At 50.1% G+C, this 23,669-nt stretch overlaps 1 protein-coding gene across 3 annotated transcripts in view; it reads right to left on the reverse strand.

Moving 5' to 3' along the window:
- Nucleotides 1-2,147: 2,147 nt before the first annotated feature.
- Nucleotides 2,148-23,669, reverse strand: part of XYLT1 (xylosyltransferase 1) — a 313,363-nt gene continuing 291,841 nt past the window's right edge. For all 3 annotated transcript variants that reach the window (XM_086692976.1, XM_086692977.1, XM_086692978.1), the window contains 3 exons: nucleotides 20,464-20,659; nucleotides 14,348-14,681; nucleotides 2,148-7,644 (listed from right to left, as the gene is read on the reverse strand). In XM_086692976.1, the coding sequence (XP_086549102.1) occupies nucleotides 7,322-7,644; nucleotides 14,348-14,681; nucleotides 20,464-20,659 (853 nt within the window). In that variant the 3' untranslated portion in view covers nucleotides 2,148-7,321. The remainder of the gene's footprint in view (nucleotides 7,645-14,347; nucleotides 14,682-20,463; nucleotides 20,660-23,669) is intronic.

The raw sequence follows: 23,669 nt of genomic DNA on the forward strand, positions 1-23,669 counted from the left end.
ATATGGCGGGGGGCAGACCCACCATGTGCAGGGGTGTGGGGGCAGATGGGTGGTGCTGGTTGCAAGGTTTGTGAGCAGCTGGTCCTCTGCAAGAGGCATTGAAGTGGGCCTGTGTGGAGGGGGCAGATCCACCAAAGCACAGCGCCGGGTGGTGTGGCATATGGTGCAGTCAAGTTAGGTGGTGGATGTTGGCACTGTGCTGGTTCCCACGGGTGGCCATGTGTTTATGCTGGGGGCGGGGGTGGGAAATGGTGCCTCTGTTCCTGGAGGAGTCTTGCAGTGTTCTCTGTCCCTCTGGGACAAGCTCTTCGTAAATAACTCTTTTTGTATACCCCAAGCATTTTTTCAAACTGCTGCTTCTATTGACCTATCTCCATGGGCTGTTTGTTGTTCCGTCTCTTTAAGGGTGGAGGCTCAGGTTCCTATCACCCTCCTGGCTCTCCCAGAGCTGAACCTGATTGTGAAAGTTAAGGATGTTAAGCCTGACTGATTGTAAGACCTCTAGAAGTTAGGCCTCTGTGGTTTTCAAAGTCAAATGTTAGGGGGATTCATCTTCCCAGTGCAGGCCCCCATGTCTTAGGTCTGACGTCTGCTCCTCTCTCTGTGCCTGTGGTGTCCCTGCCTCCTGCACACAGCCCCATGGATCAGTTTGCTCCCGACCATGTTTCCTGCCTTCCTTTGGCCCATTCTCTGCAATTAGCTGTGGAGAGTCTGTTCTGCCAGGGTTTGGGTTGTGCTGTTTTGTTTTTTTTTTTTTTAGGTTTGTTTGTTTATTTGGAGAGAGAGTGTGAGAGCTTGTGTGCGAGTAGGGAAGGAGCAGACAGAGAGAGACGGCGAGAATTCCAAGTAGGCTCAGTGCTGCCCTCCAGAGCCCAACACGGGGCTCCATCTCACCAACCCGTGAGATTAGGACCTGAGCCGAAATCAAGAGTTGGATGTTCAGCTGACTGAGTCACCTAGGTGCCCCGTGTTTTTGGGTTATTTATACTGAGCTGTTATCTAGGCTCCTCTTACTCTGCCATCTTCCCAGGAAGTTCTGAATGGGGCATCACTTAGTGTGGAGGTCAGTGCATGCCATCACCGTAGTACCCCCTACTTCCACCCTAAGGTCATGGTCTCTAGACTGTTTTATTCCAGCTGTGTAGTCCCATCTGGGTCTCAGTGGCACGCTCTGCCTTTAACGATCATGAAGGGTGAATGCACCACCTGGGTATTCTTTGTCCATGACCTTTGAGAACCACATACAGATGTGGTAGTGAGGTCAACCCAAGAAAACCAGTCCTCCTAATGACTTGAGGTCTCACTGGGACGACATAGGCAACCTTGGTTCTGGTTCTGACCGTGATACTGGTATTGCGTATCTTGGTAGCTTCATGCAAATCACTTGACTCACTCGAGTTTCTATCCTTTACTTATAGAATGAAGGGGCTGAAGGACTTTCCCAGATGATGTCAGTTGCCATTTCTGGATGAATTAGCAGTTAAGGTAAGGCTACCTGTGTAACACAGGTGCTCAGGGGTGTAACACATCACGTGTTGTGCTGTCATCACCAGTCAGAAACAGCTGGTCAGATGGCCTTCCATGTGATCATCAGGGGCCTAGCTCCTTCCATACTCTAAGTCTGCCTGCCTTTAAATTGGGGGCTTTGTGAGGTTGCCAGGAATGAGCAGACTGACCAATGAATGCTCCAGATGTAGAGGATTCAAAATATGCCCCTTCCACCCACATTCCATTGGCCAAATGCACCAGGAAGTCTGCGAATTGTGGTCAAGCATGTGTGGTGAGGAAAGGGAAACAGCTTTGCTATACAACCAGCCATTTGGATAGAGAAGACCGCTGGCCACTTAAATGGCAGCTTCTCCTTAACAACATCTCCTGCAACCAGGGGACTCCTATACAGGAGGGCACTGTCCTAATCTTGTCAAGAGACAGAGCAGGATGATTAGGGAGTGTAGCCACACATCCAGGATTGCCCAGGAGGGGCCCAGCTCAGGCCTGTGGTCTTGGTAATTCCAGCCAGTTGGTACCCCTTTGGATAACTGATAGTATCACCCTCAGACTACAGGATGGACAGAGCAGAGGAGGGGAGAGAGGACCAGATTTGGCGAAGACCTGGGATATTGCTGAAGAGAAGCCATAAGCCGCTGTTCCGTAAAGACAGTATTTTTTTTTTTAATTTTAAAATTCTGCATCTGAAAACACAGTATGACAGAAAGCATCTATGTACACCTGCAGTGTTTTTGGTATGATACAGTATTTAATACATCCACTGTTTTCTGCAAAAAATTTTGCTTTGTCAGACAGAAACAGACTCCCCTAGACAAAAAAATACAGCTAAGGCACAATTTCGTTGTTGTTTTTCTGCTAAATGAAAAGACAGAAAAGGTGCAAAAATGGGCGGGTAGTGCAATCATTTCCAAGAATCACTGTCTACCTTGAGGAAAAGCATTCGTAGGATTGGAATTTTGATAACTTGTCAATTTCAGATAGTTCAATATCTCTTAAAATACTCCTTTAAATAAATAGCAAAATATCTACATCTTTCAGGTGTGTGCCATTGGAATTTTTTTAAACTTTATTTACAGATTTTTTTTAAATCAATACATTACAAAATATTTCTGTACAGTTTTATGCATATCATGATCTATAACAAAATAGTTATTTTTAAAAACTATATCACCACATGTCTTTGAAAAAAATGAGGGGGACAGTAATAACTTATCGTGAGGCCTCTAAAAAAAAATACCCAAACACACGCTATTGACAACATATTAGAAACAAAAAAAGACCGAGAACGGACTCGAAGGACGGTTGCGCTCAATTCCAGTAAATTTCCTATGAAACCCTAGGGTTGTCTTTGGCCTCCAACAGAGCCTGGAACAACAGAAGGCGCAAGTGTGATCCCTTTGAGAACACGACCCATCGGCTGGGAATATTTAATGCTCTCACTTTCCAGGCAGGAAGGAGGAAGAGAGAAACTGAGAAACTCTCCTGCTTTACCCTTGAACGAAGTACCTCCAAGTCACCACGCCTGGGTGGGGGTGGGGGAAAGAGGGTACCTCGGCAGTGTGCGTGGAGGACGGGCTGACGTTCACGTGAGCACCCGAGCCTTCGTTTCACCCACAGGGACAACAGAAGAGTGCTTCTCTTAAAGACGGCGTTTAGAAGCCATGTGTATGGCATCTGCAAACTACAGACGGGCAGCCTCTCGCTTAGGAGGCTGCCGCGAAAGCTTCAGGATGCTCCTTCTTCTCGGATGTTGGTGGAAGGTGGACGGAGAGGGCAGTCAGCTTTCCAAAAATAATTTTAAGGCCACATTTCAAAAAGGAGAAACCTAAGGCTTTTGGGGGTGAGGGAAGGAAAATGGAGAGGGGAGAGGGGGATGGAGGTGCAAGGGGGCAGAACCTGCTTTTCCTGGGGACTCCGTGGGCAGAGGCAGTGGGGAGGCTTCCCAGCCGGAAGGAGGGGGGCCGCTTTCTCCCTGGGTGGGGCTTGGGGAGGACAGAACCAAAGACAACGTGAGGGGCAGACACAGGTGGCGCATGAAAGCCCTCAGTCTAAAGTATCTGATTTGCAACGTAAAAAAAATACTTTTGAGAGACAGAGAAGGAAACAGAGGGAGAGAATTTGCATAGATTGTACATTCAGCTCGAGCAGATTTGGGACACCTAATTGTTTCTCCCCCAGGTAAACTTCTCAGCAGACACAATGAGGTAGCGCCTGTGGTAGACCCATGGGCAAAGTAAGGTAACTGAGGCAAAGAGGGCATCCTGCGAGCAAGCAGGGCTTCCGAAACGTGCGCCAGGACAGCTGCTCAAATGTAGGACTTGGAGAGAGCTGGGCTGTGACACAACCTCCTGGGCCCCCCAGCCAACCTGTCATCCATGACCTCTGCCTGGGCAGGCAGGGATTCTGGAAAGCGTGGGCCTCTTTAGGTTGAAGGGGCAGCGACTGAGGTCTCCAAATTCTTTTTTTTTTTTTTTTTTTTTAAGCACCATCTTGGGACCTAGGACAGCTGACCAAGCCTTTCCTCCTGGAACCCTTCTCTGCAGGACGGTCTCTCCTGGTTGGAATGACTGGTAAGAGGTTTATGGTTTCTTCAGAGCGATTGGTGAGATTTCACCAAGGGTGGCGCTTTTCCTCCTCCACGTGGGCACTGCCTACCTCATGGTAAACCACCTCTCCAGCCAGCAGGTGGGCCGGCAGTGCCCAGGATGAACTGGGGAATTTCCCTTTGCCCACTCTCTTCAACAAAACAAAGAAAAAGCCTTGCCGACACTTAAAAATCAGATTTCCAGTGACCATCTGGATCCCCTGGTCTCCCTGGCCCCACGGGAAGACTGCACTGTGCCCGCATACTCACGTGCAAAACCAGGCAGCAGCCACCATGCTGTCTTACCCCACGATGGAAGGGTCTGGGACCCCTGCCACACAGCGCAGCTCTGAGCCGGCAGGTGTTGGCCAGCAGCCATTGCCAGTACACCCTCCTACTCCATCCCCCCTTGGGTGCTGTAGGGGAGCTTGCGTCCTGAGTCCCCGGTAGACTGGGCTGTGTCAGGGGACAGGCGAAAGCCCTACATGTCTGTACTCTGCCCCTTCCTGGCAAAGAGCTCAAGGTTCCAGCCGGTGTCCGTGCACCAGCCAGGGAACGATGAAGGCAGTGCATCCACCTGCCCCCTGTCCCCGGACATCTGGGGTCTTGCTGGTTCTCTCTGAATGTGCTGGCCTTTTTAAAAGTTAAACTGCCATGGGGAAATGAAGTCCAAATGATGCCTTGATCTGACCAGAAAGGTCTCTTTCCAAACGGAGGAAAGGGCACCCTGTGACCCACGGGGTCTAGGCTATGCTTTCTGTCCTCCCTGGAGGCTGGTGGGGAAATCGCACCGCATGCCCCAGCCTCTGGCATGAGTGACTTCAGACCTGGTCAGTGACTCAGTGCCCCAGGCGCTGCTGCCCTTCCAACTATGACAGGGTTTCCAGGGGCTTGTGATTAATCACTCTCAGATTAAAAGAGAGTTCACCTATTAGTGTGTCTCTTGTGGAAACATCTTTTCTCAAGTCATCCTAGGCTTTTGCTTATTTTATGCCCTGACCCAAAAGAAACACCTGGGCTGACTGCCTGGCATCTCGAATCCCTTGCAGGGAGGGGGCTGCAGATCGTGCCCAGAGTAAGCTGGCCCTTCCCCTCATTCTGGGGGGAAAGCCAGCAATGTGGGCAAGTGTGGACATGGGGCTGAGCCCCACACAGGACGCTGTGGAAAACACACGCTCCTAGCCACTCTGCCAGGAGGGAGAAAAGGCAGGCTCCCTGGGTGGGCTGGGGTGGAAAGAGGTGGTGGCAGAGGCCTCTGGGCTCGAGTTCATGGACCAATGACCTGGGCTTGCAGAGCAAGACCGTCCACAGCCCCTGCAGCCCATTGACAGGGGCTAACTCCCAGCTCGGTCCGACTACTCCCCCTTTTTATAAACTGGATCTTTCTTCTTCCCAGGCTTGCAAAGAGTCAGGTTCCCTCTGTCACCTGCCAAGGTCCCCGGCTCTGCCCTGGGTCCTCTCCTTCCACCTGAGTCGTTGGCCTGTTTGGTACTGGAGGCCCAGCCCAGGCTCCCACCCTGCCTGAGAAGGAGGAAGGCTTCAGTGTCGTGAGGGGCACCCCACTATCAGTTAGCAGATGCTGAGGCACACACTCTCCTCATAGTGTCCAACACCCCTGCCTTTCTCTCAGGACGTGGAGAATACAGAGCAGACAGGAGACAGACAGACACTGGCCGCGGGGAGGGAGGGGAAGGGGGGGGCCTTTCATGAATAAAGGCAGCTTCAGTTAGTAAGAGAACATAACTAACAAGCTGCAAACGCAGCACCTACTATTAGTCATGGACTAAAACATATAAATAATAAATACTGCAAGTGTCCCTCTTCCAGCCCCTCCCTGGCCCGCAGGACATCCGGCCCGGTGGGGCAGGGGCTTGGGGGTGAGAGGCATGGGCTCTGCTCCCTTCACACGCACACTGCACAGCGACACAGGATAGACTCTGCAGCAGAACATGGTGCAGCCACGGGTGGGCCTGTGCCAAAGAAAGCCTGTCGTGGGGACGGGGTGGGGGAGGAAGGGGCCTGGAGCCACGGCTCAGATGTCAGGTTTCTGCACCTCGAGCACTTGGAGTAACACTGCTGTTAAGGTAGTAACCAATCACATCCGCAAGCTTCCCCCTTTGACGTGGCACCTCACAGGAGGAAGGACATGGAGTTAGAAACCAAATCTGAAATGCTTTTGCAGGGATGTAGAAAGTCTGGTCCATTCCTACAGCACCAGGGATGGGGGTGGCAGGTATGATTCACAGAGGTCTGGAGTGCCCAGACCTCAGGGCGGAAGGGCTCACGCACGGGAGGGTATTGCTGTGCCGTCCAGCTCAGGAGTTGGCTCCCAACAATCTCTGAGTTTCATGGCCGTGGTCCCCAAAGTTCCCACTGGCCAGGACCCATGAGGTCATGGTCTCCTGGCCCACGAATGCCTAGGAGACTTGATGCTTATGAGCATCAGCCTGTCGGTGGCAGCCCGGAGGGAGGCTGGCCTGGAACCCTGGCCCTGGGGCAGTGACACCTTGGGGAACCTTGGCCATGTTCCATCAAAAGGCTCTCCTGCTCATCTAGTGACTAAGGAGGACAACTCAACCTGACAAGGCTGGGGGAAGGCTCAGACAGTCTCCTTCTCCAGCCCAGGAGCAGGAAAATGAGCCCAAGCAGGGGGCTGGAGATCAATCAAGCCCACGGTCTGGGCCGTGCTTTTCCAGCTGGCTTTTGCAGATCCTGTGGGTTCTGGACAGGTACCTTGGGAGGTGCCACTGACAAAGGGACGGCCTGGTGGGCTGTGCTTGGAGAAGAACCTTACACTCCCCAGCTTCAACCAGAGCAGCCTGGAGTTCAACTGCACCTTGAACTTCCCCCTTCCAACTGAGCTTAGTAAACTAAAGTCTGCTGCTCAAAATAAAAGTTTTGAGAATCACTTGTCTGGGGGACTGGGTCACTGGCAGGGACAACAAGGAACCTATAGGCTTTGAGGATCAACCAAAAGAGGTAAGACCACTGTGGCGCGGGGACCAAGCAGTCCTTGCCCCCAGTACCCAGCTTGTCAAATGCAGGTCGTCGGCAGAAACGGCTTTGACCTCTACACCTTCCTTCTCCATCATTCTGTAGCCATGAGAGCTCCTCTCACAAAAGACACCCCTCCCCCCCCCCCGGGGATGAGAGGCCAGGGTCCAGGTGCCACCGGCCCCCCTGGCTGCTTTCCCTTTGAGATCTGCTGTGGCTCACGTGTGCCCAGTGCTACCTGAGCCGGCCGTCAGGTTTGACGGCCCCCAGCTCCGACTTGGGGTCGGGGCTGAAGGAGCTCCAGGCCGTCTGGCTGCAGGTCTGCATGACGGGGCAGGCAGTGGGGCCCGTGGTGCAGATGTCCATGGCGGCCCACATCCCACCTACCAGCGAGTCCAGCCAGCGCTCGAGGCCCGTGCCAGCTGTGGCCGCATTCCTGCGAGCCTGCTCCACCTGGGCAGGGCTGATGGGCAGGCTGAGGACGGGGTTCAGGCTCTGGAAGCTCTGTTCCATGTAGGCGCTGCGGAGGGGCCCGTTGTGCAGCCTCAGTGCCTCCTCTGAAACGCAAAGGGATTAGAGCGTCAGACGCACCACAGAGTGGGGGCCGGCTGCGGGCCTTGCATGGCGCGGGGCACCGTCTGTCACCACGTCAGTCACGGGACAAGCTCGGGAAGTTGGTCAGTGGCCCCCACCGCACAGACGAGGAATCTGACCGCAGGGACGTTCCTTCCCCGGCCAGGGGCCTGCTTGGTGCAGGGAACTGTCCGCTCGTCCCTCCGGTCAGCACATGTTCCCATAGCAGCGTCAGTTACTAGTCCACACATTCATGTGGCGCATTTAAAGCACCTCCTATGTGCAAGGCATTCACTCCTTCATTCATTCATGTGATAAAGATGTATTCAGTGCTGCCTGGATGGCTCTGCCAGTTGAGCACCCCACTCTTGGTTTCAGCTCCACGCCTGATCTCCCGGTTTGTGAGATCGAGTCCCACATCGGGCTCTGTGATGACAGGGCATAACCTGCCTGGAACTCTCTCCTCCTCTCTCTCTCTGCTCCTCCCTGGCTTGCACACATACTCTCTCTCTCTCTTCAACATTAAATCTTTTTTCTTAAGTGCCAAGCTCCACTCCCAGTGGTGGAGTGAACCAGGTAGTCAAGAAGATTACGACCCAGGGGAGGAACACTGATGGCGATAAATAAGCAAGGTCATTTCAATCAGCAATACGCAAAACGGGACTAAACTGGGTGTGACCGTACAGCAAGGGGTTGGCGAGCTACAGCCCTTGGGCCAAATCTGGCCCACCGCGTAGTGTTGTAAATAGAGTTTCAGGGGAACACAGCTATGCCTGTGCATACCTCTTGTCTGCGGCTGCTTCTGTGCTACCACAGCACAGGTGAGTACAGACCGAGACCGTACGTGGCCCACAAGCTGAAAATATTTACTGTGTAGCCCTTTGCAGTAAAAGCTTGCAGCCCCGGGGTTAGAGAGTGACAAGCGTGTTTCTTTGGGATGAGAGGGGCGAGGCAGGCCTCTGTGAGGTGACAGCTGAGCTGAGTGCTGGTTAATGAGAAAGCAGCAGCCACAGGTAGATGGCAGGAAAGAGCGTTCAGAGCAGAGGCAACAGTGAGCACAAAGCCTCATTAAGTGCCTTTCTGCAAATCACAGAGGTAACGAGAGGCGGAGCTGAGGTTTGAACCCACGTCTGTCGACCTCAGCTGTCTCTCAGGACAGCCCTGCCTTGCTGAACAGCAGCGCTTCATGCATGAACGCGAAGACGGCAGTCAGGGTGTCTGGGTCTGAATCCCCATGGCCCACACACTTGGGGTGTGGATTCTGATACCAACACTGGGCACCTGGTTTCCTTGACCTAGTACCTTTTGTGATGGTTAGAAGGGTTGACTTCTTTTTAAGTGCTTAAAAAGGCACCTGGTGTTAGGATCGCAAATATAGAAAGAACTTGTACAACTCAACACCAAAAAACCCCCAAATAATCCAACTAGAAATCGGCAGAAGACATCCAGAGGGCCAACGGACACATGAAAAGATGCTCATCATCAGTCATTCTTGGAGAAATGCAAATCAAAACCACAATGAGGTATCACCTCACACCTGTCAGAATGAGGACTATAACACACGCACGTGTTGCTGGGGATGTGGAGGAAAAGGAAGCCTCATGTGCTACTGGTGGGGACACAAGCTAGTGCAGCCACTGTCACAAACAGTATGGAGGTTCCTCAAAAAGTTAAAAATAGAACTGTCCTCCAATCCAGCACTCACACTACTAGATATCTACCCAGAGAATATGAAAGCACTGACTTGAAAACACACATACACCCCTATGTTTATTGCAGCATTATTTACAATAGCCACATTATGCAAGCAGTCCAAGTACTGCTTTATCCATAAAGATAAAGAAGGTATCTTATGTACAGGGGTATTTATGCAGTGGCATATTAGTCACAGAGAAGAATGAAATCTTGCCATTGGCAACAACACGGATGGAACTAGAGGGTATAATGCTAACTGAAATAAGAGAAAGATGAATACCATACGATTTCCCTCCTGCGTGGAATTTAAGAGACAAGAAGGAAAAAAGAGAAACCAAAAAACCAGACTCAAATACAGAGAACATACTGGTGGTTACCAGAGGTGAGGTGGGTGGGGGATGGTAAACTAGGTGAGGATTAGGAGTTGCCTATCGAGATGAGCACTGGGTAATGTATAGATTGGTTGAATCACTACATGTGCACCTGAAACTATAGAATACCACATGTTAATTATAATGGACTTAAAATTAAACGAGACAAAATCTGGTGCAAACACACGCACACAAGCAATGCCGGGCCTGTACTAAGTGCTTGAAGAAGTTTAGCTAGGGTTACTGTGGCTGGTGTTTTTAGGACACAATCCTCCTACACTCACACAGTCACAGGACCGGTGTTATCATCCCCATTTTACAGATGGGGACACAGGTGGCTATCGTGTGAGACAGATCAGGGGTTCAATCCAGGACTGACTGGTTCCAAAGCTCGTCATCATGACACTCTATTTGCAGGCACATCCAACCAACTGGAAGCTTTAAGACTGGTTTTAAGTTTTTAAATTTTATTTTCATCTGGAAGTCAGTCTTTCAAAGACTTGGTTTCCCCATCTGTAAACTGGATACTCATTCCTGATACCAGATTGACCCCGAGGGCTGGCAAGAGGCTCAGGTAAAGGTTCATATGCTCTGTAAACAGTAAAGGAACACGCAGGAGGCTGTGTGGCTCCTTCCCAGGGTTTCAAGATGGGGGAAGCAGAAAGTGCACGTTTGGGCTGAAGGAAAGAAGCCAAGATACTTCTATTTTGGAGAGGTTCTCTCTTATTGCCTACTCTATTGCCAAATACAAGAACAGGTTTTTTGTTTTTTTTTTTAATTTTTTTTTTTCCAACGTTTATTTATTTTTGGGACAGAGAGAGACAGAGCATGAACGGGGGAGGGGCAGAGAGAGAGGGAGACACAGAATCAGAAACAGGCTCCAGGCTCCGAGCCATCAGCCCAGAGCCTGACGCGGGGCTCGAACTCACGGACCGCGAGATTGTGACCTGGCTGAAGTCGGACGCTTAACCGACTGCGCCACCCAGGCGCCCCAAGAACAGGTTTTTAAAACACACGGGCCAGTGATTCTGGTGAGTTGTGTTTTAGCAAATCAGCTCTTGCCCTGGCTGAGATAGCCAGGGTTCTAAGAAATGTCCTTATAGGACAGTGTGGCATTCAGAAAACGTTTTCTGTTCCTTTGGCAGTGGCTGTCACCCTCACTGGCAACCAGGAGAGCTCAGATAATCCACAGACTGTTTTGTAGTATGTGGTCCATGAGTGAGGTTCACGAAGGGGGAAGAAATACCATACACCTGCAAATAGTGGCATTCACAACATGCCTTGACTACAGACAGGAAAATCAATCCCTCCCTCCCTTCCCTCAATCCCCTCTCGGTCCCTCCCCTTCCCAGAAGCAGAGTGGCTGGGCTCCAAGGGTAACAGGTACAAGAAGGGGCATGAGCCTGCATGAACATATATCCCGGCTTGCTGTGATTTAGCTTAGGTAGGACCTAACGTGTTTATAAATCTGGCAGACAGGGCGGGTAGCTCCTGAACCATCTGCCCAAGAACAAAACCTGTTCTCTCTCCAGCAGGTCCTGATCTGTCCACCAGAGCCTCTCCGTGCCTCCACATCTGCAGAGCTGGTGGTGGGGAGATCCCTGAACTGACAAAAGGCAGGCCATGCAAAGTGAAAAGAGCAGCTAACAGACATCTGAACGCTGGGAACCCAGTATTATGGGTGATGCAGAAAACCCTGATGAAAAACGAGGTTAAGGTGGGGAAATGCTATCACAGCATTAGCCCGTGACGCTTGCCTCTATAATTAAATTTTCCTCAATTCCACCTCATCAGATTTCTCGAGATTACCAGGGACGCATCAATAGCAAATTACTCCTGATGAATCATTTTACAAACTGCATTGCTCCCACCTTCGTGTTCCCTGCCACTGGAACATCATTAATAGACACAAATGCTGATGTGGGGGGGGGGGACAGCTCCCAGTGGGGTACAATGACCCCTGGCTATTCCTGGGCAGGGTTACAAGAGCCTTGCCATCCTCAGAAACTCTAAGGAGGAAAAACTGGAAAAATCAGGACCCAGTTAAAGGCCCCAGGCTATTTTACTGGGGTGAGGAGGTAGATTCAGGACCCCTCCTTTGTTATATCCCACAGGTGTATGTGGAGCAAAGAGGACAAGGCTATTTCTACCCCTCTCTTCTGCATCTTTCTTTGGGAACTCTCAGGGATGCTAAAGATGTGAACCTAACCAGGAGGGCACTTGAGGGCCCTCAGTGGGTGGGCTCTGGCCCAGCTAGTTCTGGATGTGTTCTTTTGCCTGCTTCCCAGGGGAGCTGGGAGGATCAGATTTCCTTCTCCAGAAAATATGAGGCCTGGATCTTTCTGCTTGCTCAGCACAGAAACTTAGAAGAGGCCCACACAAGTTCACTTCAACACCCCCTTGTTAGGATTCCAGGCAACCCCTCCCCATGTCTATGTCCCCCTCTCCTTGTGTCACCAGCTAAATGGCACCCAGCCCAGAACTGAGAGTTTAGCTAACCAGAGGCTGGAGTGCGTTTTTGGCTTCTGGGTTTCTGATCTGTTAGATATAGACCAACAATTTCAAATACAGAGAGATCCAGAAATCCTGTTTCTAAGAATCTATTTTATAGATGTATCTGCATGGGCATAGACAATTTCAAGAATCTTTGCAGCGTTACCTGTAACCCCACCACGACCGAAAGAAACTATGTCCACTCAGGGGATGAAAGATAGATTGTGGGTCTTTCTCCCAGTGGAATACGAGGCAGCTAGTAGCTTTATATATATTGACTCGTTAAGTCCAAAGAGAAGTTTCACCCCAAAATGTATCACTCCATTTTCAAACACCAGCAGTGTGTGTGTGACTTATTTTGTGTGTTAATGCTTTAGAAGCCTTGAGAAACCTCTAGAAGGATGAATACCAAAGTGTTGGCAGTGGTTACTCTGGGAGGTAGGACTGAGCAGGGAGGAAGATGTTCCCAGTGATCAAAGGGGGAGGAGGAAAGGACAGAAAAATAAAAGTAAACTCTCTGGGTAAGAAAAGAAAAAGAAGGTGGCACGTTAAGAGTCTGACATCCCTCTCTCTGCTCAGCAGGAACCACTGTCCTGATTTCCTATTAACAACTCGTTTTCTCACAGCTTTTTATGGACAGAGAATCCTGAAATAACGTAGTGGTGGCTTGGCTTGCTTTTGAACTTTAAATGTATGCGCTCTAATTATGACTCTTCTGTGATATTTTCCTCTCAACATTATGTTGTAGAGACTCATCCAGATCAATGCATGGCACGGAGCTCTGCTGTCTGAACAGACCCCGCAGTGTTCATACATCTGAATGTGGGCATCTGCACTGCTTCCGGTTTGGTGCCACTATGAACAATTCTGCTCTACTTCTACACACATCTGTAGGGCATACACCTTAGGCTGGGATTTCTGGGCAGTAGGAGGTGTGTGTTCAGCTTTGGTAGGAGATGCTATGCCATTTTCTAAACCCGTTTTATCACTTTGCCCCACCCCCCGCCCCATGCCAACACTACATGGGAAGCCATTATTCTCTAACCCTCCATCATATGATATTGTCTAACCTTCGAACATTTCACAACATAGTGGCATGAAATCGGATCTCTTTTTGCTTTTAATTTGCATTGCTCTCATTATTCATGAGGCTGAGCATCTTTTCATATGTGTGTGGGCCATTTATGCCCTGTCCTTTTTTTTTTTTTTTTTCCCTTTCTTTCTCCTTTCTCCTTTGTAGCAAAGGCCAGCAATCCTTTTCTCTAAAGGGCCAGATAGTCGGTGTTTTGGATTTGTGGGCCATGCAATCTATGTCACAATTACTCAATGCGGCCACTGTAGTCCCAAGGAAACCATAAACAATATGTAAATAAATGGGTGTGGCTGTGTCCCAATAAAACTTTACTTAAAAAAGAGGGAGTGGGCCAGATTCGGCCCCTGGCTTGTAGTTTGATTTATGGGATTTCTTTATATATTGTGAATGTATTTTTTTTTTATGTGTAGCAAATATTTTCTTACTAGTCTTTTCATCTAGTGTATCATATTTTTGATGGAAAGAATTTCCTATTTTAATTACTATTTTTAAAACAGATTTGGGGCACCTGGGTGGCGCAGTCGGTTAAGCGGCCGACTTCAGCCAGGTCACGATCTCGCGGTCCGTGAGTTCGAGCCCCGCGTCGGGCTCTGGGCTGATGGCTCAGAGCCTGGAGCCTGTTTCCGATTCTGTGTCTCCCTCTCTCTCTGACCCTCCCCTGTTCATGCTCTGTCTCTCTCTGTCCCAAAAATAAATAAACGTTGAAAAAAAAAATTTAAAACAGTAAGATTTGCCAAAACTCACTATCTGCCTGGGTTTATTTCCCATCTTGTTTTAAATATAATCAGGGCTCTCTGGAAGTCCAGTGGGAGAGCATCTAATAATTAGGTACCTAATACACAGAGAACATCATCTCAGTGTGCAGGTAGAAAATTAGAAGGCTCTCTTTGCAAACAAGCAGGGAAAAATGCTGAGCAGAGAGCACTGTTCTCTGAGGCAGCCCACATGCCCCCCACCTGCAATGCCTGAGGGAGAAGACCCGGGAGACACCCAGGATGGATTATTTCCACCCCCAGAGACACTAGGAGTACTCACCTGGTTTGATGGGCTGCCTATTTGAGAAGGTCAGAGGTGCAACGAGGAATTTGGTCTCTGCAACTGGCACCCAGTGGTGAAGAATTTTCACTGTCCAGACCCCAGGCCTCAGGGGCAAGTTCAAAGGGGGCTTGTAGTGAGTGAATTCGGCAGTGGATTCAATCAGGATGTCATAGGTGGCTGCGATGATGTTGACGGGATCCACCCAGATGACAGTCACGGTGACATTGGGGCCCTTCCCCCATTTCTGCATGCCTACCGGCTCATCCATGGGCCCCAGGAGCCCCCCAAAGTTGCGGAAGAGCCGCTCCTTGGCATCCCAGTCGGTGCCGACCTGAAAGAAGAGAACAAGTCTTGGAATCACTGAGCCGGATTTAGGATACAGGGTCCCAGAGAGGCCTACGATCCTGCTTGTTGGGCTACATACACCCATTTTACAGATGAGGAAATGGAAGCTCTCAGGAGGTCAGCTGCTCAAGACTGCAAAAGTGGTAGTAAGCGGAAGATTTGAGATTCGGACCCAGTCTGTGGTCTGTTCATTAAACCACTAGGCCTCCTGGGCCTCATACAGCATTTGACACTTGGAAAGAAAACACACAACATGCACTGAATCAATCAATGCCTGCTGGCAGGCCATCCCGAGGACACATACCCCCACTGCTAGGCAGGTGCGGGCGGTTTCCACTTTGGTTCTCTGTCTCCTAGATCAGGCACCTCCATCTAGTATGACATTCTGAACATGAATGGAGCTCAGGTTTCTGAGCTGCTCTATCACAAGCTGGGAAATAGGAGGGTCCCTCAGCCTCGCTTATTGCTGGCAGTTCACATGGCTCTCCCGGGAAGAGACCGCTGTGGCCTCCCTAATGCACTCAGAGCTAGACCTTAGGGGTGGGAGGTGGCTGTGTCACCCACCCTCCCTGCCAGCGAGCTGGTGTCTGTGTGGCTCTGACTGGCAGGGGCCTGCTCTTGGCTTCCCTCCTAACACTTGAGTCGCCTGCAGTTTGTTCTTCAGCCAGAGTGGCCAGGAAGAGCCTCTGAACTGTCCTCTCGCTGCTGCTCAGTGCCCCTGTGGCTTGCTTCACTGTGCTTTCCTGGTGCCTAGCACCATGCCTGGTGCACAGCAGGTGTCCGTGTCTGGTTAATATCTATCACATCACTGAGTGAGTGACGTCGCAAAGAAATGAATGGACTACACAGATCCCTGATACTGAGCTGTTACTATTTCAAACCAATTTAAACGAGGGGGTCTTCTGCTCCCCCAGGAGATTTAATTTCATGTTTTTGAAGATACAGCATGTGGGCAATGTTGTCAGCAGATAATGAGCACACTCTAAGGCTTGCCTGTTTCTGTGGTCTTTCCATGACCAGCATCTCCAAGGTGTGCGTGTGGGTTGCGGTACAGGTGCATGAGAAGGTGCACCAACACCCCGAGAAAATGCCTCATGTACAGGAGCTGGCTTACTTTCTTGTTCGTGCCACTGGTTGCTGCGTCTGGTCTTTCTCTTAGACCCAGAGCTCCGTGGCTCATGCTTCCCAAGAGCTTACCATGGGACTGGCTTAACGCTGAGCGCTCCAGTGAACCCACTTGTTTGACCCTCTCCGCTCTGTGAAGGGGAGACACCATCATTATCCTCATTTTACAGATGAGAAAACCGGGGCTCAGGGCACTGAGGTCACTTGTTGTGGTCAGTGAGGGGCAGAGCCAACAAGGAGACCCAGGAAGTCCAACCCCAGAGGCTGTGTTCTAGTCCACTCTTGTGTTGCTGATCATTCATTCACTTGCTCATTCACAAGTTCACTCACACAGACGTGCCAGACGCCTACTGTCTGCCAGGGATGCACGCTCCCACAGCTTGTTCCAGGTTTCCATGTTTACACAAGAGCCTACGGACTGGGACCGAGGAGCTGTCCTAAGGGCAGCGGAGGTAGGGATGGCTGTGGCACTTCGGCAGGGGTGGCCGGCCCTCCCAGATCGATAATAATGCGGCATCCGCTGCCACCATGTGGATCAGCTCCCCCTGAGGACCCTGGTGCTAGCACAGTGGCTGGAACACAGCAGGAAGCAAACAGCTACCATTAACTGAAGAAATGAATGAATGAGCACACAAGATTCCAGATAGCCTCCATGTCTCGGAGAGTTTTCTCAAGAAATGCAGTCCTGTTACGTCCCCTACATCCAACCCTTGCTGGTCTCAAGTCCAGTCTCTCATCCCCATCCTGCGAGGTCTCGTCCCTTTCTGTCTGGCTTCATCTCCGCCCCCCAGCCTCCCTCCCACTCACCCCTGCTCCAGGACACCTGGATGTCTCGGCGCCTCTGTGAGGAGGGCTCTCTCTCGTCTCTGACCTTTTCTTTCTTCCTGGCCCTCTGGCTGGAACAGTCTTCCTTCCTTTCCCCAATGTCCTCCTGCCCAGACCGCACTCCCCACGGAGAGCTCAGCCAAGGCATCAGCTCTACTAAGAAGCCTTCCCAGTTAGAGGCACCACCCTGGTGCTTCTCTAGTCTCTTTTTATAAAGGTGTTTATTTTTGAGAGAGAAAGAGCATGAGCAGAGGAAGGGGGAGGACACAGAGAGAGGGGACAGAGGATCTTAAGTGGGCTCTGTGCTAACAGGAGAGAGCTCAATGCAGCACTTGAACTCAGGAGCCATGAGACCTTGACCTGAGGGGAAGTCGGAATTTTAACCGACTGAACCACCCAGGCGCCCCGAGGTGGGTGCTTCTCTAAGTGGTTGCCCCTCTCAGTTTTGGTTTTTTTTTTTTTTTGCACAGTTTTACAACTTTTAATTTATGTGTCTCTTTCCTGAGCTCTGGACTGTCAACTCCATGAGGAGAGTGGCTGTGTCTGGCCTGTTCACCAATGTATCGCTGGTGCCTAAAGCAGTACTGAGCACATGGTGGTGCTCGTCTGACTTTATCCATCCATCCATCCATCCATCCATCCATCCTCTATTCATGAATAATTAGGGGCCAAGCACACAGACATCCCTATGCACCAGGCCCTCCACACGCTGGCTTTCCCACAGACACTAACAAATGGAGGACTGGTCACAAACTTATTGGGGTCCTACTTAAGGAAGGGCTTTGTGACCATTTAGAGCAGTGTGGGGATGCTCCAGACTAGGGTCCTTGGATTCCCCAAAGAAAGGGGGATGACCAATTCTCTTAAGTCTGAGCTCTAAAACCAAGATAGTCCAGATAGAAGATCTGTAGAGCAGCTGTCAGTGGAGAAGTGGATCTCATTTCCAATCCTGGAAGAGTGGGCAGAAGCCTGGCTGCCTCCCCCAAGCACAAGCAGGGCTGCCTGAGATGGCACCCCACTGCTGTCACAACCTCTGGGGCTTCAAGATCTTTTCACAGACTCACCGTGCAAGCCCATAAACGCTTACTACACAGTGATTACTACTCAAATTTAAGTGCCTGTTCAAGTTCAACATATGGCTCCCCAACTTCAAACCCACTAAAAGCTTCTCACTGCATTTCAAATACAATCTGAGCTTTCCTTCCATGGCCTTCAAGCCCCCCTCATGATCTGTCCCATTCCCTCTGAGACCTCCCTTCTACCACTCTCCCTCTCACGGTGCTCTGGCCACACTGGCCTTGCTGCTCCTTGAGTGTGCCAAGCTCCTTCCTGGAGGCCCAGGGCCTTTGCACATGCTCTTCTCTCTGTTTGGAATGCTATAGGTCTCCCAGTGGATGGTTCTTTTTTACAGGATTCTGCTCTGCAGTAATCTCCTTAGAAAAGCTTTCCTGAATGAACCATCCCATTGGAAGTAGTCCCCATCAGCCTCTTCAGTCCTCAGCAAGGACAGGAATGAAGTTTTATGTTCTTTAGCTGAAATGTTTTTCTTCGCTTATTTGCTCACTCACAGGCTGCCTTACCACCTGACTATAATTCCATGACAAGAGCCTGTCTAGGTCACTGTGGTCTCTCTGCACCTAGTACACTGTAGCCACTTGGTGACTGTCTGTAAAGCAATGAGCATCTTTTCTGCCAGCCACCAGCATGGCACTCTCATGGGATGGAGAAGTCCCTCTGATGGCCCAACAATGGCCACCTGCTCTGAGCCAGGCCCTGCGCAGAGTCCTGGGGCTGTGCTGCCACAAGGCCGGGGGGGGGGGGGGCATTCCCTACAGTTCTTTCCTTTCTTTTTACCAGTTTTATACTGTTTGCCTTATAAATTATTAGAAATTCAGAAAAAAATTCAAAATACAAAATCCAGGGCCCCCTGCATCACACGCTGTTGCTCTGCCAGGGGTCTTGGTGGTTCTCACATCAAAGTTACCAGCCCTATGGTAGGAAGCCTCACAAATCACTAGCCATTGAGTGGCCAACCTCATTTGTCACCGCCAGAAGTGCCCAGTTACCCACTGGCAGGCTGATAAACAGGGAGAGCCCAGCCACCAGGCATCCGTCTCATTAATGGGACGTTAATGTCTTCAGTTGGCCGCCTGGGGCCCCCGGCACAGGATCCAACTGGGGCAGTGTCTAATGGCCCCCTGATGCTGGTAATTTATGGAGTCGACTTCCATGGCAGCTTGAATCCAGCCAATCCATTTGGATCCTTAATTGAGAATGGTGGCTTAACAAGAAACCCCATGCAGTAGGGCACAGCTCGGCCAGGTAGGCCACAGGCGGCTGGTGAGGGACCGGCAGGGACATATAAGCAGGTGGGATCCTTCCTGCCTATCCCCGCCCACTCCCAGCTTTTCAAGATACTCCCTATTCTAAAACTAGACTCTTCGTAGTTAACCCAGCAGCCCAGCTCACTGGGACTGCTCAACTGCAGAGATGCATCACCTTCTCTGGCTCCTTGCTGATATGGGGAAGGCAGAAATCAGGTGCTGGAGTTTTGTGTGGGCGACCCTCACCACGCTGGATCATGCTTCCTTTCCTCCGGCATCCCCCACCCAAGTGGACATACTCCTTCATTCAGAAATCGTATTCAGCACCTACAGATGCTGAGGACAGGGAACACAGTCCCAGCTTTCTCGAGGACGATCAGCAAGTGATCAGAGAAACCAACAAGATGATGTTTAAATGGTAAGCGCTAAGAAAAGAAAACAATAAAATAGGTACATGTCAAGTGGAGAATTTGCTCTTGTGGCATATGTAGGTGGGAGGGAAGGCTTCTCTGATGGTTCACCATTGGGATGCAGATCAGAATGACAAAAAAAAGCTATGTGAAAACCTGGGGGAAAGTATTCTAGGCCGGAAGATGAGAATCTACCAAGCTGGAGGCAGGAACAAGCTTGGCATGTGTGACAACAACACAAGAAGTGTGAGTGGGGAGGAGAGTGGTAACAAATGAGGCTGGATACATAGAGGCCAGACTGGGTCTGCAGGTATGGCTGATGTCATAAGGGTGGTGCTGGGCTAAGAAACAAAAACAAAAAACAAAAAACTAAAAATGCATCCCATGGATTCATGTACCCACACACCTGTCTGTCTATCCAGTGGCCCACCTGCCCATCCATCCACCCACTCACCCATCTATCCATGCATCCATGTATCAATTCATCTGTCCATCCATGTATCTATCCATGTATCCATCCATTCCTCCATCCATCCATCCATCCATCCACTCATTCAATGACTGATTTGAATAAAACCCTGTGCTAGGAATTGGGGAGACAGAAACACCATTAAGCATGAGATACGTGGGCAGAGATACCTGGGCTCAGTTTGGAGCTCTACCACTTCCTAGCTAAGATCCAGAAAGTTCTTGGCCCTCCAGAGGCCTCAGTTTTCCAGTCTGTAAAAGGAGACTAATGCCATCACTTCATTACGATACTGGTTTGTTCCGTCTATTGCTAATACAGGCTTAGGAGGAGTCACTGGGTAGGATAAAAAATTAAGAGGATTCTACTGTTAAAAAAAACAGACCAAGGCTTCAGGTCAGTTTGGACCACTGAGAGCGGCCACACACTCTGTCTCTCTCCCTCCTCTCGTTTAAGATGCCAGTTCCCGTGCACTGGAAGATCTGCAGGTATGGGGTTAGCTATCGTCTGGGCTCTCCAACTCCCCTTCTCTTCCATCTCCATCCTCAAATGTCAGACTGGGAAAGAGAAGCCGGCAGGGGTGCCGCAAAAGATGAAGAAGCACGACAGGACTCCTACCTCAGAAAATTGGAGCCTCCCGAAGTCACTGGGGGGACTTGCAATCTTGAAGACTTTCTTTGGCATCACCCATGTCTCCAGGGTCTCAAGTTTGCTCACGGCCAGATTGGTAGCGTGATGCTTGATCAGAAAGCCCTGGAAGCGGTCCGCGAGGAAGTAGAGGTGGACGGATGCTGGGTGGCCCATCGGGTAGTACCTGTAACAGATGCAGTCTTACGTGGGCTCATGTGGTAGGGCCAGAGGTGTGTGGGCTCACAACGGAGCGCGCTACCCATCATACTGGGGCCGTTCCAAAAACAGGCCCCGTTTTACACAGTGCAGACCATGGTCCTTTGCACCCTCCTGAAAGCTGCTCCCTGTGTATCTCAGGTCCCAAGAACTATAAATGACTTCTTGGCTGTTTATAAATGTAAAACATGCTGACTGAACAAAAGCACAATAAAGAAAATAAACATTATTACTTTTGATGCTTCTTCCCATGGAGGATGTCAGTTCACAGTTATTTATTGATCCTCTGGTGCTAGGTACCAGAAAGTGACAACAGTATGCCAACGGTGCCATATTGCTGTCTTTCCCTTCAGCCTTATTTTCTATGCATATATTTGCATATATCTTACATATTTGGGATCATAATATACCTTCTGCTTATATTCTGCTTTTGCTTCATAGTATTGCCCAAGCATTATCTCATGTCTTTGAAAAGTCTCTGAAAACATGATTTTTGTCTGAGTGTGCGCACACACACCACTCCACTGTAATGCCATAGGTCATAGAGCAAGTCCATCTTTAGATGTTTAACGTGTTTTTTGTGGGTTTTTTTTTTTTTTTGCAATTCTAAACAATGCTGCATTAAACATCTTTTAATAAAAAACCTTTTTTGGAACATCACTCTCTCTCATCTCCAAAAGGCTCTTTATGTCTGCTGTTCAACTTTATCAGAAAGGTTGTACGGATTTACATTCCCACTGTCCTTCTCACCCCACAGCATTGGGTATTATCCTTAAAAACTATTGCCAATCCAAGAGATGTACACACAAACAGGTAGCCCCTTAATACACATGCCTTTGATACTCAAGGTCTCTGGGCTGAAAGGGGCAGGGAAGCTAAGCAGAGGTACCCCAAGGAGGTGGGGGGGGGGGAGGCACAGAGAGAGGGGAGTTGTGGACAGCTCAGCTCTTTGTCCTTCCTACGCATGAAATAAAAGCTGTCGGCCTCTGCAATGTGTTAATAGCATAGCACTCAGAAGGTGCTGGTGGCCCCTAGGAAACAGCATTCCACAAATCATTGCCCCACCCCTTGTCCTTCCTGCCCTCTGGCTCCAGTCAGGAGTTTAAGTCTTCATGTCCAATTATAATGGTCAGGGAAGCTGCCTTCCTGTGTTGACACATCCCCCGAAGTCACTGTCTTGTTGTTGGGATGCCTCTGGGGCTCTGAGAAAAAAAGCTTGTGCTGTCTTGGGATTGCCAGTCGAACATTCAGGGCTTATGCAAACCCGCTTTGGGTCTGGATGCTGGGAGCCACAAACCCCCCTCCCTGGACTGTGCTGCCGAACTTTCTGCCATGATGGGAATGCTTTTCTCCTCTGCTGCCCAGTAGAGTAGCAACCAGCCACCTGTGACTCCTGAGCGCTTGAAACGTGGCCAGTGTGCCTAAGGAGCTGACGTTTGAATTTTACTTCATTTAAATGTGAATGCTCGCTTGTGGCTGGTAGCTACTGTGGAGAGCCTAGAGTTGTGGAGGGGTCTTGGGGCAGCCTGCATTCATGTCCCCAGTTCTTCACTTCTGCTGTCTCCACACTCTTTTCCATCTGACTCTGTACGTCTCCTTGCACCAATGAGACAGTCTAGTTCTCGGTCTTGAATCTGTTTTGGCTAGAAGAGTTTGGTACAAGGGGTGTCATGCCAGGTCTGAGCCAGAGCCTCCAGAGTCCTGTACATTTCTACTTGGCTCTTGCTCTTTTGTGCCTACCTTGAGAGCATGCCTGAGCTCGCCTGCCAGGGGAGGAGGCACGGAGAACAAGAACAGAGCCATCCCCACTATCCCAGCCGAAGCCATCCTAGATCCGCTGACAAGTCTCAGCTACAGACAACAGAGCCCCACTTGTGACCTGCAGCTGGCTGTACATGCGGAAGAGACACCAGCTGAGACCAGGAAAACTGCCCAGCTGACCCACACACTTGAGCGCTGTGTCAATGCTGATCCTTTCAAAACACTGATTTGGGACTTGTTATGTGGCATCATTACAATAGATTGTCTGTCCACGTTTGTTCTGTAAGGTGGGTAGGGTCAGTGAGGGTGGACGAAACATAGGAGAGCTTGTCATGAGAGTCAAGAGAAAAAAGTGGTTCCAGAAGGGAGTGGTCAGTGGTACTAGGTGCTACTAAGGGATCAAGTGAATGAGCCATGGTCAAGCACTCTAGAAATCCAGGAGTTAGTCTTTGATTGCTTGCCTTCCCTCACCTTCTATCAAGAAATCCTGTTGTTCCCACCTGAATCCATCCTCTCTTCTCCTTATGCACTGCTAGCGTCCTCATCCAAGCCACCATCACACCCTACCTGGCCCTTTCCAGGAGCTTCCTTGCTTGTCCCTTCCTACTTTGTCCGCCGTAACCCATTGTTAGTAGCCATATCCACTGTCCACTGCTTACATACCATAAGTGGTTTGCTTGATGTCTATGATAAAATCCAACCTCCCCATGTGGCCGACCAGGTCCTGCCTCTCCTTCTAGCCTCACTTTGTTTCCCTTTGTCCCAACCCCCTACCTTCTAGCCACATGGATTCTTTATTTTGGGTTCTTGAGCATGCTAAGCTCATTTCTACCTTGGGACCTTTGCACAGGATAAACTTTTTGCTGGGGATGCTCTTCTCCTGTTACGTTGCACATCTGGCTCTGTAGTCCCATTCTGCACAAATGTTACCACCTCAGAGAGATCTTGCTTGACCACTGAATCTTAAGTCACCAACTCATTGCTACCATGTGGCTTTTGTTAGGTATGCTGAGGTACTGTCTTTACACTAGAATGGAAAATCCTTGAATTCAGGGGCCTGGTTTGTCTGGGTCACAGCCGAGTGCCCAGTGCCTAACAGGGCCTGACACGTGGGAGATGCTCAGTAAATGCATGTTGATTGAGTGAAAATTCGAGAAGGGTTTTCTCTTGAACCTTTGGCTTCTAAGGTGCATCTAGGGTACATATAACCCTATATA

This window comes from Puma concolor, chromosome E3, assembly GCF_028749965.1.
Source record: "Puma concolor isolate L17-30 chromosome E3, mPumCon1.1.hap2, whole genome shotgun sequence".
NCBI classification, from domain to species: Eukaryota; Metazoa; Chordata; class Mammalia; order Carnivora; family Felidae; genus Puma; species Puma concolor.